The sequence below is a fragment of the Lissotriton helveticus genome, chromosome 8, assembly GCF_964261635.1.
Source record: "Lissotriton helveticus chromosome 8, aLisHel1.1, whole genome shotgun sequence".
Classification (NCBI taxonomy): domain Eukaryota; kingdom Metazoa; phylum Chordata; class Amphibia; order Caudata; family Salamandridae; genus Lissotriton; species Lissotriton helveticus.
This window is the reverse complement of record NC_136069.1, coordinates 1337324165-1337341221: the sequence shown is the minus strand read 5'-3', so window position 1 is coordinate 1337341221 and position 17057 is coordinate 1337324165. Positions and strand designations below refer to the sequence as shown.

Genomic DNA, 17057 nt, shown 5'->3' with positions numbered 1-17057 from the left:
GAGGTTGCTATTTCCTCGGATGGCAAAGGGGAGGGCATTCCAAAGTCTGGTCGCCGAATGGGAAAAAGAGCGGCCACCCCAACGGGCTTTGTTAATTTTAGAGGAGGTGGCCAGCTGCAAGGTACCAGACCGAAGGGGGCGTGCTGGGACATAAGGCGTGACCAAAGGGTGCAGAATCGCTGGGCCTACACGGTGAAAGGATTTGTGCATAATGCACAAAGCTTTAAACTGCACTCTGGCAGCCATTGGGAGCCAGTGGAGGTCTTTCAGAGCCTTCCTCGCCGACTGCCGACGGGAGAGATTGAACAGTAGGCGGGCCGCACTGTTTTGTGTGACCTGAAGCCTCTGCAGTACCGAAGCCGGTGCTCCTAGGTAGAGAGCATTCCCATAATCCAGGCGAGAGAGAATCAGGGCCTGGACCATGGTCCTCCTCGCCTGGAAAGGGAGCAAAGGGAGCACCCGCCGGAGCATCCTCATTAGTCCAAAGCAAGTGGCGGGAAGGAAGGAATTCATATGCACTAAATTGAAAAGGTAGCCAAGTAATACTGCCACTGAATGTGCCCGTATTATGCTGTATGAACGGGAATCCTTTTCTAACCACATAATGTAGCCAAACCTGCCGCATAATGTGTGCCTCCACTGCAGACTCGATGATGCCACAGAGGTTATACCTATGGGCCTGAAAGCAGAAAGCACTGGGACTGGGTGTTCCGACAGTTTTGTGACTGTCGGATAGTATACTTTAGATTAAAACAGAATTGTTTTGGGTGTTACTTCAATTCAGAGTACATGTAAAATGCCTTTTCGATCCATAGCGAGAAAATATGCATTTTCAGACGGTGATGTGCCTGTCATTGCCTAGTCAAACAGATTAATTGCTTGGTCTCTATGCAGCTAAATGGAGTGAGGTCTGTGTATTTTAAATAGCTACAAGGGAGATATGGGTAATAAAGTCTCATTTCTCAGATACGAATGGCATTAGAAATAGAGCAAGGGAGAGGCTCCACAAAGGGCATGATGAAATATTATACACCTTGTCTGGACACACTTCAGAGCAGAGGAGATGAGCAAATCTGAAGTAAATCAAAGGTAAAAAGATAAAAGAAATGAGGGCAGCATACTGTGCACTCATCGTAGGCTATCTGGAAATTACACAGTGCCAAATAATCTTATCATGCAAGTGAAGTAAACTGATCACCACAACAAGCATATATCCAGGGGTCAGGCAAAATTCAGAAAAACTGACCTTGCTGTCCAACGTAATCTCTTTAACAGCTTCTGTCACTCCTGCAACACCTGTGAATTGAATAAAATCAACACAGGAATAAGCAAACTTTCAATTAATGCACTCTGTTCAGAATTTATTTTCTCAGTACTTTATTCAAATTCTCACAGTGAAAAGGCAACAAAAAATAAAGTCCTCTATCCATCTTTTAAAAAAATACATTTATTATACACCCAAGTTTGAAAGCAGCAGTTACAGAATGATGACATAAATGTGCCTCAAATAGATGTACGTTCAGTCGAAACAAATGAAGGGAGAAAGAACAAGCATTTGCAATGCAATAGGTCTCGCAGTTGCAAGTGTTTAAGCTATTGGCATTGTTTATTTGTTACAAAATAAAAATACATAAATAAAAGGCATTGTCATTTACAATGGTAATAGCTCAAACTCTCGCAATGTGAGACCTAGGGCATTGCAAATGCATGTTACTAATTAGGATGATTAGTCATAGTCTAACAAGCATATCACAGAGGAACTGAATCACGAACAAAAATAAATTCCAAGCCGCACGCCATATGAAATAAAGCTGTGCTGCGAGCCACAAATAAGAAAAGTGGGGGGGGGGGGGGGGGGGTAGTGGACGTCACACTAATAATGGGCACGAAGTATGTTTGACCAAAAATGTTCATTAAATATAAATAAAAAAATTAATTATATGTATACACAACTCTTCCACTTGCGTATTTAGTTTAACCATGTTCTGACCTGCGCCCTGTGGAGGATCACAGATCCTTTCTGGCCCTCCTCCCCCTCGTCCATGGCTGGGCTGCGATCCTGAAGGTGATGAAGGCGGGTCTTAGGCAGCTGCCGGAGCACGGACTGCAACTTGAGGAGGAGTGCCGTGTGTGCTGCAGAGGCAGGGGGACAATTTAACGAAGGCTGAGAACAGCCTGAATATGAAAAATAAAAATGCAAAGCACCTAGAAGCTCGCCCGGTGAAAAAATAAATAAATAAGTAATGAAGCCACACGCACGGCATGGATGAGGAAGGTGTTGTAATGTGTTACTTGTTTAATGCATCCTCCCTATTGATGTCCTCTGCCTTGCTGCTCAGCCAATGGTGATGTCGTCAGAATGTTTGGAGCATTTGAGTTGGAGAGAAATTCAGTTGGAATGGATGAGCTGAGCAGCAAGGAGGCTGCTCCTGGTGGGGCCAACCATGAGACTTAATATGGATCTGATCTTAAGAATAAAGCTGTGATCCTGAGTTACATTCTACGTATCTTACTTTCAATCGTAACACTGCCGACGATTTTAAAGAACCTGCCTGCTACTTCTATGGAGAATGGACTTTTAAAAATAAAGAAATTAAAGGAATCTCAAGGAAATGAAACTACAACCTGTGGATTTGAAGAAACCTGCCACCACTAAGGCCCCACCAGTGACCATCATTGGTCGCCCCAACCTGTAAGTGCCAGTTTATTTTGGACTGTCTCTTCCTCCATCTTGCTGCCTTGGTACTACTTTCCCTGTTGTAACCCAAGTGTGTCATTCTTTACTGTGCCTGTTTCAAATGCTACTGAGCTGCAATGTCCTTCTTCACCTTTTGCCTGTCTCCAGAAGCCACTGTCCTTCCTGGACATGCTTCATTGGACATACATTAAAGACAAGTGAGTTGGAGATGTACTACGATATGTGGGTTTCACCTATATTGTGACTGCACAAGATTTAGTCTCTACAAATTGAGTGCAGCCACTGCACTGATGGAGTATTTAAGTTGCATTACTGTCATTTGACATCTCTGGTGCTGAACCTGCATGTACAATGTGGTCTGTTTGCAAGTTTACCTATTGGCAGAATCGCTACATAGACTCTGCGCTGCTTGCACAACTTGGACTGTGTGTAAAAGTTTAATTGTTGGCAAAACGTTTCTTGACTTTGTTTGGATACTACTTTATTTCAAGCTGTCTTTACACAGCTTTCTTTCGAGTGGTCTTGTGTGTGTTGACTTAGTTGTGGAAGTTTCCGTCTCTTAAAATTGCTTACGCTGCTACCCTGCGCAATGGCAACAATTTTATAGAGAGATTTGCTAGCCTTGACTAACTGCCACTACATCTTTCAAATCTTACTTGCACGCTCTGAAGGTTTCTTACCTCATAGCTGTGGACTTCAATTCTTCGTGGGATCTCTGTGTTCTGACGCCCTAGTTATTGATCTGCTCATAGACCCCGCACCGACGTGCCGTGAACCACCCTGCGTGACGTGGATGACATGCCGCCATGTTTTGAATGACTTTGTTCTTGCCAACCACGTTTATGCCAACTTTGTTTTCCGGTGAATGGTCTACAACCAGGGCCGGACTGGGAACCACAACCGGCCCTTGCAAAGTGCTCGCCCCCCCCACACTCGGGGGGGGGGGGGGGGGCGGGGGGGGGGGTAAGGGAGGTGCCGCCGAGCTCTTTGCCGGGGCCGGTTTTCAGCCCCGGTTCCCTATGCTGCAAATACGGCCCTGTAACAAAAACGGCCCCCAGTGGCCCAAAACCGGCTCCCACCCTTGCGGCGCACCGGGGGATTGCCCGGTGCCCGCTATGGCCAGTCCGGCCCGGTCTACAACCACAAGAGGATTTCTTTGGAGTGTCAGTGATATGCACACTATTTTCTTTATAGTTATGTACTCTACGGTTCTGAAACATCTCTTTCTTGCAGCGTGTCAGTGATGCGCTCACTCTTTTGGGTAATTTTGCACATTGGATGGAAAACACTGCATTGTACATTGAAGAACTTTAATGATGAAGTGAGGAAGGTGTCAAAAGCAGTTGCACCAGTAATGTGCGGTCTTCATGTGTATAAGCACTGTTTCAACTAACATGTAGTCCCTGTTCCAGCCGTCCAAGGCAAGGTCTATATGTTCTGATGGTTGTCTCAGATATTTGCCTTGCTCTATTTTCATACTGTGTTTTTTTTCCCCCTCCTTTTGTCAAGTGGGTTTAGGGATAGGAAGTGAGTGTGTGGGGACACTTATACCATGCCGTATTGGTTGTCTAGTATACCTGGTCCTGCTATTGCATAGAATGAGGAGGGAGTGTGTGTGATGTCCCTGTTCTTGTTAGTGTAGGTGTGTATAATGTCCCTGCTCTTTTTAGTGTACGCAGTAAGGAGTTGGTTTCCTCTAGGGGTTGTGGTGATACCCTGTGAATGGTTGTCGCCTCGTGTGAGGTGTTTGGACTGTGCATTGTGGGTGCGCACGTGAGAAGACCCCTTCTTATGAAGCTTCTCTGACTTACCAGTTTTGGTAATACTGGTTTTGGTGATACCCTCTGTATGGTTGTTGCCTCGTGTGAGGTGTTCGGACTGTGCGTTGTGGTTGCACACATGAGAAGACTCATTCTTGTGAACCTTCTCTGACTTACTTGTTTTGATGGTACTCTGTAAGTGGTTGTTGCCTCGAGTGAGGTGCTTGGACTGTGCGTTGTAGGTTCGCACGTGAGAAGACTTCTTTTTTGTTAAGCTTCTATGGTTTACCACTATTTTGTGGATGTGGGTTGTCTATTACCCTAGTGGGAGTTAACGTGAGTGTGTACTCCCTGATTTATATAATGGAAAGCTTTTCTTGTCTTTTCCCTATCTTTTCTAGGTGGGGTTGGGCATGTGATTTTTATGAAATTGTTGGACATCTTGTTGTGTATATTTCATCTTGCATACAACATTGTATAATCATTATAAGGGGGAGATGTGTTGTAATGTATTACTTGTTTAATGCATCCTCCCTATTGATGTCCTCTGCCTTGCTGCTCAGCCAATGGTGATGTCATCAGAATGTTTGGAGTGTTTGAGTTGGAGAGAAATTCAGTTGGAATGGATGGGCTGAGCAGCAAGGAGGCGGCTGCTGGTGGGGCCAACCTTGAGACTTAATATGGATCTGATCTTAAGAATAAAGCTGTGATCCTGAGTTACATTCTGGACTACGTATCTTACTTTCAATCGTAACAGAAGGCAAGGGAATGCAACATGGAAGAAGACTCCACAGATGTCTTTAATTAACAGCGTCGGCTTCACAAACCATGAAGCGCGACCTCTCCCAGCGCTTTTCTCTTTTGCGACCTAGTTCAAGCTGACAGAAAAAAAGGAAACCCCATCAAATCAAACTTTCTGGGGGCAGGAGGAAGAGTGGCGATTCCCGTTGACAAGGTGCCAGCTTTGGAAGGCTAAGGGTTCGGGGTTCCCAGCACGTCAGCGCCCCCTCCTCGATGCCTCTGGACTGGTCTACCTGCCGCCATGCCAGGCAGGGCACCGAGGGTGGCGACCCTGCTGCTGCCCAGGTAGACAGAGATTCTGTGGTCTTTGGTGAGTACATGCGCTCATTTTTTCATTTGTAAAACATTCCCAGATTGAGGGCCCACTGCCCCCACAGCGCCGAACATTTGGGAAAGCAGCTTGTATGAGCTGGGCAAGTAAGGCTCTGTGTTGGTAAACACTAGAATGATGAGGGCGTTCTTGGATTGTGCAGTGGGTGGTTATCAGAAAGGCTCTTGGAGACAAAGGACAACAAGAATATGTTACAAGCTGGGGGGTAGAATAAATACAACGGCAATGTCAGCACGAAAAAACGAAAAAATGCAAAGAAAATAGAAGAGTAAATACATAATCCATTATTTCACGAAACTGATTTGTGATTTAAGCCCTTGGCGTGTGTTATCTGCAGGGGCTGCGTAATTAAACTTAAGGGAAAGTTTTCGAAACATTACATTAATGGAAATTCAAATGGAGACAGTAGCAAAGTGCCTCAAAGAACAAAATCAAGTGCTAAACTGTTGGTTTCTGGGTAACAGCATCGCACTCCAAAACTAGGGCAAAAGGTGCGCGAGGACCTAGCCCTTCCTTCCCCAGTGAAGAGTGGTTTGCAGCCTGCTCGTAGTCACGGCCAATGCACCGTGTGAGCTGCATTTACGTTGCTCTTTTCCCTACAATGTCTCTAAGCACACCAAAGCCATCAAAGCGGCAGGCTAGTGCAACCTAAAACCACCCAAACGGACAAACGCTGTACGGAAGCCGGACGGACTGCCTTCCTCAAACATCTTTTTTCTCGTGGATTGTGCCGAAGATTCTCATTGACCTTGGTTGGGATTCATTTCGGCTGCAGGTATGAGGCCCAGCTTCACAAGTAAGACTACATTTGTATCAGGACAAGTGGGGTAATGCTGCAAGGTAGGAATTTTATGGATTCCGGAACTTTACATTACATAAAATATAAGGAAAATGAATGATTTTAAGCAAAGGTCGAGGTCTGCAGGCCACTGTGGGAAAGAAAACGCAGTGGGATCTGCGCATGGCACACTACCCTGTAATCCCCTGGGTGTCTAGTTTTCAAAAATGTCTGTAGTTGGTAGGTTTCCATGTGTGTTTTTAGCCAAGATTTGAGGTTTGCAAGGGCTTCTGGGTGAAATTACCTGTTGACAGCCAAGTAAGTCTTGCCATACTAGACTCTTCTGGGTGTCTAGTTTTCAGAAATATCTGGATTTGGTATGTTTACGTCAGTGGTGGCTGAGTTAGAGCTCAAAATCTGCAGCTACCCACATAAAAAAGCAAAGATTCAGATGGGTAAAACATTTGCTATTAGCAATAGGATTTCTTTGTATCTGTGTCTTTCAAATAAACGCCAATTTGTAAGAAAGACATTTTGCAAAATGTCCTCAGAATCAGATCCTAGTATGGATACCCACAGATTCAGAGATGTACAAATAACCACTGCTTCTCAACTCAGCACCTGCTATATATTTCAGAAATACATAGGTTTCCTTCGTACCACTTTTCAATTTTTTATATTTTGCCATATGATTTGCTCTGTACTCAGTATACAAAAAAACCTATAAGGTATAACTCAGTTGTTGGCTTCAGGTACCTCTATTTTATGGCGAACCTACAAACTCTATATATCCACACAATCAGAAGAGTGTAGCAGACATACCGGGCTTTTGTAAATCAGCCATTTTCATTTCAACAGTTACTTTTTGTGGGAAATCTTGGCGGGCTCATCACACATTACACTTTGCTGAATTTAGAAATGTTGTCTATATTTCAGAAACATAAAGGTTTCTGGCATCAACCATGGGTTTCACAGCTGTTTCCATGACAAACTGGAAGTAGGTTGCAAGTATAAACATTCAGAAAGATAAGCTGAGTCTTAGAAAAATGCCTATAAAACGCTGGCAAACTAATTGTTTTCTTCCATACAGCACTGCATGTTCCAGAAAGCTGAGACAATGGTGATTTTGGCACAGCAAACCTTTTGTTGATGCCATTTTTAGGAAACATACCAGACTTTTGTGCAGAGTACTACCCCCCCCCCCCCCCACCCCAACATAGTCTTTAAAAACCTCTAAATTTAGCTACATTTTGGCTATTTTCACACCCCTCCAAAGGAATCCAAACCCTGGGTAAGTTTACTAACCCAATGATGTTGGGGTAGAAGGGTGCAAATTTGGTGTGAAACCTTATGTGGAAATAAGTTATGGAGGCCTAAGCGAAAATGACCCCAAATAGCCAACAAAGGGCTCAGCATTGGGGTGGAAAAGTCTCAGCAGTTAAGGGGTTAAGAGTCATGTATTACACCATTTTGCAGAGGGTTTTGTTTGTATTCTGTTGCCCATGCTATGCCTCGCAGGCAGTTTCCATGTCTTAACACTACCATGCTATTCCATGGAATTGGCTTCAGGTTTTCCAGTCTGCCTTGAAGCTGCTCCTACTCCTGTCACTGCTTTGTTTTCCTCACCCTTTCCCATCCCCAATCCTGCTTTTATTCTGGGACAGTTTTCAAGAGCCTCTCCTTTCAATTGCATAGGGCCAGCCAGGGGGAGGTAGTGGTCACAGGCCGAAAACAGCCCGGGATAGTGGCTGTACCCCACTGGCCCAAATATGGCCCATGAGTTGGGCTGCACTGCCCCTGTCCTCATTAGAACTAGTTTTCTGCACCAGGGAGTGGCGGGCCCCGGGGAAATTTTAAACATTTGAAGGGGGCCTCCTCTTTTGGTCCTTACATGCCCCAGGGTGGTGGTGGTGGTCCCACATGCCCTTTAAAGGCCTACAGAGGGGGGGTCACACCCTCCTAATTAATAATAAAGCCCCAGGGCTCCCCTCCCCATTTATTATATATAAATAAGCCCCCGGAACTTGGCCCACCCAGGTGCTGAAAGTGAAACAAGCACGGGACCCCAGCACCAGGGCTAATGAATCAGGGTATTCCTACCTTACCCCCTTTTCTTTATTTTGTATTTTATTTTGGGCTGCCAACACTTCCTAGTTGAAGTGTTGGCAGTCAATCAGACCTGTCCACGAGATAGTCGTTATTCACAAAGGCCATGCACCTAGATATATACATGGATTTTCTTTAATATATTGAAAACTAATGAACAGATTTACACCACATTTTTTAAAAGTGCACTTTCTGGGGCAAGAGCTACCTATCTGCCAAATTTGGTGTCATTCCGTCCAACGGTTTGGGCTGCAGTCGTGTCTAAAATCTCTATGGGAGTTAACATGGGAAGCACACTGTTTTGACACCACCACCCATTTCTCAGCCCCCGATAGAAGGATCGCCCTGAAACTTTCCATGCACAACTAGAATCAGTGCCGTTAAAGATATAGGCAAGTAAAAAAATGGTTTCCTACGGAAACGAGGTCCTAACTATAACTTCCGACCACAAGAAGAGCCAGGCAAGCCACCCTACAAATCTACGGGACGCAAATATAAACATAAGAGAATAAGGGAGCCTTGGTGGAACAATTTAAACTGTCCATAACATAGAAGGTCTCGTGTCAATGGGGTGGTAATTTTAGCACAAATATGTAATATATTGTATTTTTATGAGACCTTAGTAAAAGAAGTCCTTTAATTTCTCATAGTGAGCATTTCGACCATGGTTCTGCATTTGGCACTCTTTTTATATCTTATATTTTAAAAAAAATAATCTTATTTCTTTCGAATATTCAAAGGAAGATTGACCCACAGTTGTGCACTCTGTTTCTTCAACTTCTTTCAGCTATACCACTGGCAATGGCTAAAGATATGAACATTCCCTTGGAAATTCGATGTAAATACTTTGGAAGGCAAAATATTCACCATTATAGAAATTGATTACAATTCTGGCGTTACCTCTTTTTTGGTCAACACCAGAAAAATATATTTAAAAAATGAACACATGACCAGTATTAGTGGCTTCAATTGTTCCTTCGAGTGTAATACCTGCATGGTGAAATGTATCTACCCAGCCGCCGTCCCCATCATCTTCTTCTATAATTGCTTCTAATTCATCTGAATACTCCATCTGCTTGCATCGCTTGTAGCATGGCACTGCAGAGATGGACAGAATAAAGCAGAGATTATTAATTTGCAGATATAAAATACCCTAAGCTGCACAAGATCTAAGCCATAATTATTACCAATCTAAGTGTATAGCAGCCCTTTGTTCTGCTATAACAACAGAAGAACGATTACTAACTTATCAAATGCTCCATGTGTAATAAGAATGTAGCCCACATATAGTGTACACATGATCCCCACCCTGCCTCTCAGTTTACTAATAGCACTGCCATCGGGGAAAGGGTGTCTTTCAGTTCATGTTTTAAAACACACTTTTAATAAATATGTGGTACCGCACTCTCCTTTACACAGTAAATTTCCAAGAAATGGCCAAAATCCTTCCCACTACATTGCAGCTTTACTGATAACACTATATAGTGTATTAACAACAATCTGTGAAAATTGGGTTTCAGATAACAGTTATCATTTGCACATTGCCAAGTAAAGAGTTGCAATTTGTTTTCCATCCTATTAAAATATTTTTAAGTACAAAAGTACAAAAAATGGGCTTTCACATCTACTGAAATATATTTGAAAGGTTTGTACAGTTGACTTATTGTATTGTAATTGCATTTATGTGGCCCTTACTACCCCATACGAGGCATCAAAGCACTTTTTTGGCGAGCAGCACGCTACTACAGAACCCATAAGGATTAGTGGTGAATTAATATAGAGAAATACGAAAGTAATTTGAGCGGTGGATATTAGTCAGTTATTTGGATGGAGAAGGAGAGCGGAGGAGTAGAAAAGTCAAAGGTTTGCATAAATATAGCGCTTGTTAACCCTGATGGGGTGTTGAAGCGCTTTTTCGGTGAGTAGCAAGCTACTCCAGAACCTATAGAGGATTAGTGGTGAATTAGTATAGTGAAATATGAAAGTAATTTGAGTGGCGGATATTAGTCAGTTATTTGGATTGAGAAGGATAGCGGACGGATAAAAGAGGGGAAAAAAGGTTTGCATTTATATAGTACTTGCTACCCCTGATGAGGTGTCGAAGCGTTTTTTTCAGCGATTAGCACGCTACTCTGGAACCCATAAAGGATTAGTGGTGAACTAGTAAAGTGAAATATGACATTTCAGACGAAGAAATCTTAGTCAGTTATTTTTATTGAAAAGGATAGTGGAGGGATAGAAGAGTGAAGGATTTAGACTTTTTTGGGGGGGGGGGGTCATAGCAGTAGTAGGAGGCTTGGGATGAGTGAAAAGGGATGTGGCGGGGAAGAGACAGAGGGAAGGGTTTAGAAAGGCTTGTTTGGGGGATTAGTATAGTAAAAAGAGTCAGATGGTGTAAGGAGGGATAGAGTAGGGGAGTCTAGAAAGGACTATTTTGGGGATCATAGTAGTGGTGTGGGTTTGAGATGAATGAAAGTGTGGATGTAGAGGATATATTGATAGAGGTATAGGGTGGGAAATAGGGTAGTGCGTTTGAAAGAGTAGTAGAAAAAGGTTTGAGATGGGTCAGAGAGTTGAGGTAGAAGATATATTGATAGAGGTATAGGGTGAGAAATAGGGTAGTACATTGGATATGCTGCATTAGAAGAAAATAAAGATGCTTAAAGGAGATAAGTATATGTAGATTAAAGATGCATTCGATAAACTGGTTTTCAAGTGTTGTACATAATATTTTTTTAAACAGTTATTCTACAGGTTTATTAGCTATTTAAATGTGTTTTAGGATAAACCTGATACCCTACAGCCGTTAATTTCACACTTGCTATAGCAGGTCAGTGTGTTCACTTTACACAATTCTGGAACTCTTCAGTCAGAGAAGGAAAAGTAGTTGTAAACTGACATCTGACCTGTCTCTGAACACAGAGGATATGTGACCAGATAAAAGCAGGATTTAAAGGCATCTCTGTTGCGCTTTCACTTTCTGACTAAACATAACGCCTATTTTTTGTCATCTGTGGGGCCTTGACACCACAGCACCCATTCTGCCAAAAGGGAAAATGTTGCCTCAAGCCTTGTGCTCAGCCAAGCCAAAAAAACATGAGACTACGGGTTGGCCTTCAGACGTTTTCCTGATCAGCTTGTTGAGGGCTCTTTGCAATAGTGCATATTAAAGTCTTTGCTCACTCTTCTTGCACAGCCGGCCATATGTAGTCTCTGTACAAAATTAGGCATTAAAGAGGAGTATTTAAATTGCCAGTTTAGTCAGACCTACCATTTTTTGTCATCAAAAACTGTTTGTCTTTAGGAAGATATGGTTTCACCTTCAATTCTTCTCCTGCTGCCCTGAAATGAATAATAAAGAAAGAAAAGTATTAATATATTTGGAAAAGTAGCAGACTTCAAAAACATGTCCTTTCGAAAGAAACTGGCACATACATCTTTCATCACCATATGCAATACAGCATAGTATTAATGAAGTTATGAGATTTGGGAAGAAACAGGCTATGCTGCACAGTTCTACACCTGGTGACTTGCACCCTATAGAAAGATGGTTAAACTTAGGTAGGATAAAAAGCCACAAATCTGAAGGTTCTTCAACTATTGACGTTCAACAATTATCATATGAACAATTTAACATTTTTATACAGTACGTTTCTAAGCGGTCATCATCTGACCAGTTCCTCTTGGGAGAAAGTATTTTCGGAGGAGGTGTGGGTGCAGACAAGTATTTAGCAATGGAAAGCTGTCATTTTAAAACACAATTAACCAAAATCTGGCAGGCCATAACTATGGAAAGGATGATTGATATTCTGTTAGAGAACTACTATACCTTCGAATACATCTGGGATCCTCTGGTTCGGTTCCCTTCAGCATGCCTACCACTCTTTACATGTCCTACTCATACACGAGCACTCCACCTGTTCCAGATTTGATGCTTAGGGAAGCAGGAGGCAGTCCCAGCCATGCCCGTTGCCCTACCACACAGCCTAACACTCTGTCCTCTCGATATGATGCATACTGCTTTCTCTCCAACACTCTGGTTTTACTGCTTTGGGGATGTTTGGGGTGGGGGATTATGCCGCACAATGATACTTATGCATTTCATTGTAAAATTGACAGTGAATCTTTTCTGAGATAACATCTTGGTATTCCGAGCACCTTTTTTGATCACAACTGTGTATATCACAGGCATTCATGTTTGTATCTAGGATGCTCTGTACTGGTCCTACTGTCAATGTCTGAAATTAACCCTGAAAATTTCAATAAAGGCAATTTGAGAAAAAATGTAAATTCCTACAATGAAACTGGACAGGAGTTCACACACCAAATTTCAAACACCAGTAGGTACAGGTATAAAGGTATCTGGGAAGCTATACAAATGCCAAACCCATACATACAGCTTTGGCTTTATTACGCAGCAGTATGAACTATTACCTGTAATAGTTGCACAGCAAACTATTCATAAATCACTTGTATGCATAAAACCTACTGCAGCAAAAAGGCAGACCCTGTCCTCAAACACAGATGCCTCCGGAGCAAAGACAAGAAGGCTTAGAATAAAGTTTTATAGTACAAGAACTAGCATCCCTTGTCATTTGCTTTCCCTAGATTAACTACATTTACCATAAATACCAAAGGAGGGAGTGGAGAGAGAGAGTGTGTCCGCACTGACACAGGGAGTGGATTCGATCTCCCCTAGCTATAACTAATAAACAAGTTGAATCCACCCACACAAGATTGGCGAAAGAAGATAGATGGTCTTGAGTCGGATGCGAAGCACATTTTGTTCTTTAAATACCCCTCACACACCAAAAGGGCCCTTGGTGTCATGCTTCATCATAGGGGTCTTCGCGCCCCTCTACGGAACGCGGCGTGCTACTAATCAGCGGATATGCTGGAGCACTGATGTAACCACTATGTGTAGTGTGAGAGGGGGTGAGTGGTAGGGTCAGGAGTGGATAGAGGGTGAGTGTTAAAAAATTCCTAGCATGTGAGGAGTAAAAGGAATTTTAATAAGCCTCTGTGCCGGTATCGTTAGAAAAGTGAGGTGGAGGTTTGATTTATTTAATGTACAAAACCTCCTGTGTGTGTCAACATGTTTCGAAGCGCATTGCTTCTTCTTCAGGGCGGGTACACAGATCCCTACCCTACTCACATGGACAGTATAATACAGTCTATACACAGGATTTACTATGAGTAGAATTAATGAATAAATGTTGCAAACAATGCCTATTGCGGTCAATGGTACTGGGACAAGGTAATACCTTAATGTCAATTTGCTATCCAGAGGCATCATGAACCTTCAGGACGGTGGGGACCCCACTGCTATTTGCACCATCAGTCAGGATACTACCTCATTCGATCGACCCCTCCGCGGCTCAGTGGTTGAACCATAATAGGCATAGTTTGCTTCGAAACATGTTGACACACGCATGAGGTTTTGTACATTAAATATATCAAACTTCCACCTCACTTTTTAAAGAACACAATGTGCTTCCCATCCTATGTAGGAAACACATCCAACCCAAGACCATCTATCTGCTTTTGCCAATCTTGTGCGGGTGTATTCAACTTGTTTATTAATTACATTTACCTTTTGTAGACTAGATTCTCTCTGAGAACTGTGCTGATTTTCTGGATCATCTGAAGCTTTACGGAGGAGATTACTCCCAAGTCAAAGGACTTTAGAGGCACTACTTAATGTTAGTCTTCTTCTTTAGCTAGGATTATATAGCAAAACAGGCGCCCACTACGAATTGGGTTCAGGGTATGATGCGGAAATAACTGTAGAATTCCAAGGTGGGGGCACAAGATGGATACATAAGGTATAGCAGATCTCGTGGCCAAGTAAGCAACTATTTTTAATATACAGTACATACTCTTGTGATGAGTCAAGCCTCTCCACAGAAATAGGCTGTTAAACTATTTGAAAACATGGGGACACTGTTGCACTTAAATACACAGCTACAGAAGTTTAAAATGCAGTGAAAAAGAATGAAAATCAGTTCAAGAATTCAGCGAACAACTTACAAAAACAAACTATAAGGCAATGTAACCTGGAAGCTGAAGTAGAACTAAGCCATCTGACCATAAACAACTAATGTTATGTAACATCACAATTGATTTCACTACAATTCCATAATCAACATAAATTTCACAAGATGCACATATAGGGGGGAAAGAATGTTGGCAGGAGAGGGGTACGGGGAAGAATAAGATGAAGAAACTGGGGACAACAGATAACACTTATTTTTGGTATGTACCAAGATCGATACAATCGTACAGGTCTGCATGCAAGGAACCAAATCATAAATATTTCAAAATGATCCCATACAATAGTGTAACTATACGACTTCCTTCTTTAGTACATTACAGTTTTCAAACTGTACTCAAACCCTGTATTCAATCTTATATTGCAGGTTTTCTTGAAGATTTCCACAATCCCTTATAGTCGTTTTGGCCACAAACAGTGCAAACACTAAAAACGTAATTCTGCACTGATTGACCTACGACACATTTTTATTTATGTCAAGTAAGAAGTTATTCCTTGAAAGAGGTTTAAGCAAAAACTATTCAAGTATTAACATGAGCACCATATATGAATATTAGTACTCTTTAGACCTCTACCAGGCTAGCATAAATCTGTCTAAATGTTCCCACAAACAGCAGGTTACGCTCCGAGAAGCAGCCAGAACAGTTCTGCTGCAAAAGTCCTGTAATCGAGTGCTCCACAACAGTTAGGCTTACTTCTTCTTCTCAGACATTATGAAACTTACTACAGGTCTTAATGTCTAGGCTCAACTATGGTAAAGCACGGTCTTTGGGCCTGCCTGACAAATAGACCATTATGTAGCAGGTGCTCTAAAACGCAGCAGCCTGTACTCTTCTAGGCCTGCCATTGAAAACACATGTATCCCCATACTTAAGGGATTTGCACTGGCTTCCTTTTAATAAGAGGATCCTTTTCAAAACCCCGCTGCAGGTACATAGGGCCCTCCACCAGTCTGGCGCTTCCCAGTTTTAGACAAAACTGAAAACATAGCTTTTTAATAAGTTTTAATGGTTAGGCCTCTCAGCCAGTCAACACTTGAGGTGCAGAGCGCCAGGACATTCCCTGGAGCAATAGAGCGCTATATAAATGCCCTTTACATTACATCACACTTGTAGACACGCATAAAGGTATACAAAATTATAGCAGACACAACTTTGGAAGCACCTAGTGCATATAGAGAGCTCGACTCTGTGACAATTATACCTCAAACACCGAGGAGCACTTACTTTAGACTGCAGGATCTGTAGTTTTCTCTATCACACAAACACACCTCTGCTCCAAAGTGTCAAAAAAAAGAACAAAATAAACCAAACAAAAAAAACAGGCAGTCCATCTGCAACACATGTTCCAAACTACTAATGCTGATCTCTCTACTTCCATCTCTTTTTAGGTCCCGCACCAGGCGACGCAGCGCGAAGCGCTGTCGCCAACAAGACTTATTGTCAGCGACTTGCCTCTCAAGTTGTACAGCCGGGGCACACGCAGGCGATTGGGGTCTGTGGACGCGCACGTACAGGCACGCGCACATCTCCTGTTCCGCTTCCCAGGCAAACCAGCATGCAGTTTCACTTTTGCCTCATCGTTGGAGCGGCGTACGGGCAGCCCTCCCTCCCAGGTCTCCTCCCTGGGCCCACACCAGACAATACCGCTCAACAACCGTTCAAATGGCCTCACACACAGTCTCAACCACGTCACCAATGTTAACGCACCCCATCTAATGGGCTCAAACGCCAACTCCTTCCTTCAACGTCTTCACTACCGACTTTCACCCCTGGCCCTTTAACACCATCAAGCTTCCCCAGAGTGCCTTTGGGTGGTTACAAAGGATTGTTGCAATACTCAATTATTTTATTTCTCCCCGAGTGATGCGATACTACGTCGTTCCAAAGCCTACCAGGAGGAGTCGCATGGGAAGGGAAGAACATGTGCCAGGGACTGAGGACAGCTACATAGGTCACAACAGTGTGTTCATCAGAACAGAACCTCCGCCCTCATACCAACCAGCCAGCATTACCGTGTTCGGCCGATCGTCACAAATGCCCGGTACTCGCACACAGAATCACTCACCTGCTGGTCTCATCCAACTGCTCCAGCTGTATCTGGGTGAAATTTCACGCAAGCAGGTCACTGCCCGGATAAAAGCATGCGTGCATAGCGATAAACGTCAAGTATGCAAGTAAAATCTACAGAAAACTGTGCGGGCACATTGAGAAAGTGAAACTGCATGAGGCTTAAAACGGCTGACGCGCATTCGCAGTGCAGGGAGCAAAGTCTTTCTCTGCACGTCTGGCACATAGCAGTTTCTCTGTAGGTCGGTGTGTCTGGATGTGGCTTGTTTTAGTTTTGATTCATACTAAAAAAGAGTGTGTGATTGCGCACAAGCTAGTTTGAATGGTTTGTAGCCTCTGTTGCGTGCCGCGGAGGTTTCACCTTGTCGACCTTAAGGTGTTGAATTATGATCGAATTAATGCGTCCTCTAAACGTAGAGTACGACCCTGTGGGCGCTGCTTTGTTCAATCGCCACTGCGATT

At 43.1% G+C, this 17057-nt stretch overlaps 1 protein-coding gene across 1 annotated transcript in view; it reads right to left on the bottom strand.

The window, feature by feature from the left end:
* The window catches only part of ATG3 (autophagy related 3), a 185580-nt gene that overhangs the window by 116917 nt on the left and 51606 nt on the right, over positions 1-17057 (bottom strand). Inside the window, exons 5-7 of the mRNA XM_078658316.1 lie at positions 11746-11816; positions 9465-9572; positions 1247-1296 (exon numbers count right to left, since the gene is read on the bottom strand). Coding sequence (XP_078514442.1) covers positions 1247-1296; positions 9465-9572; positions 11746-11816 — 229 coding nt within the window. The remainder of the gene's footprint in view (positions 1-1246; positions 1297-9464; positions 9573-11745; positions 11817-17057) is intronic.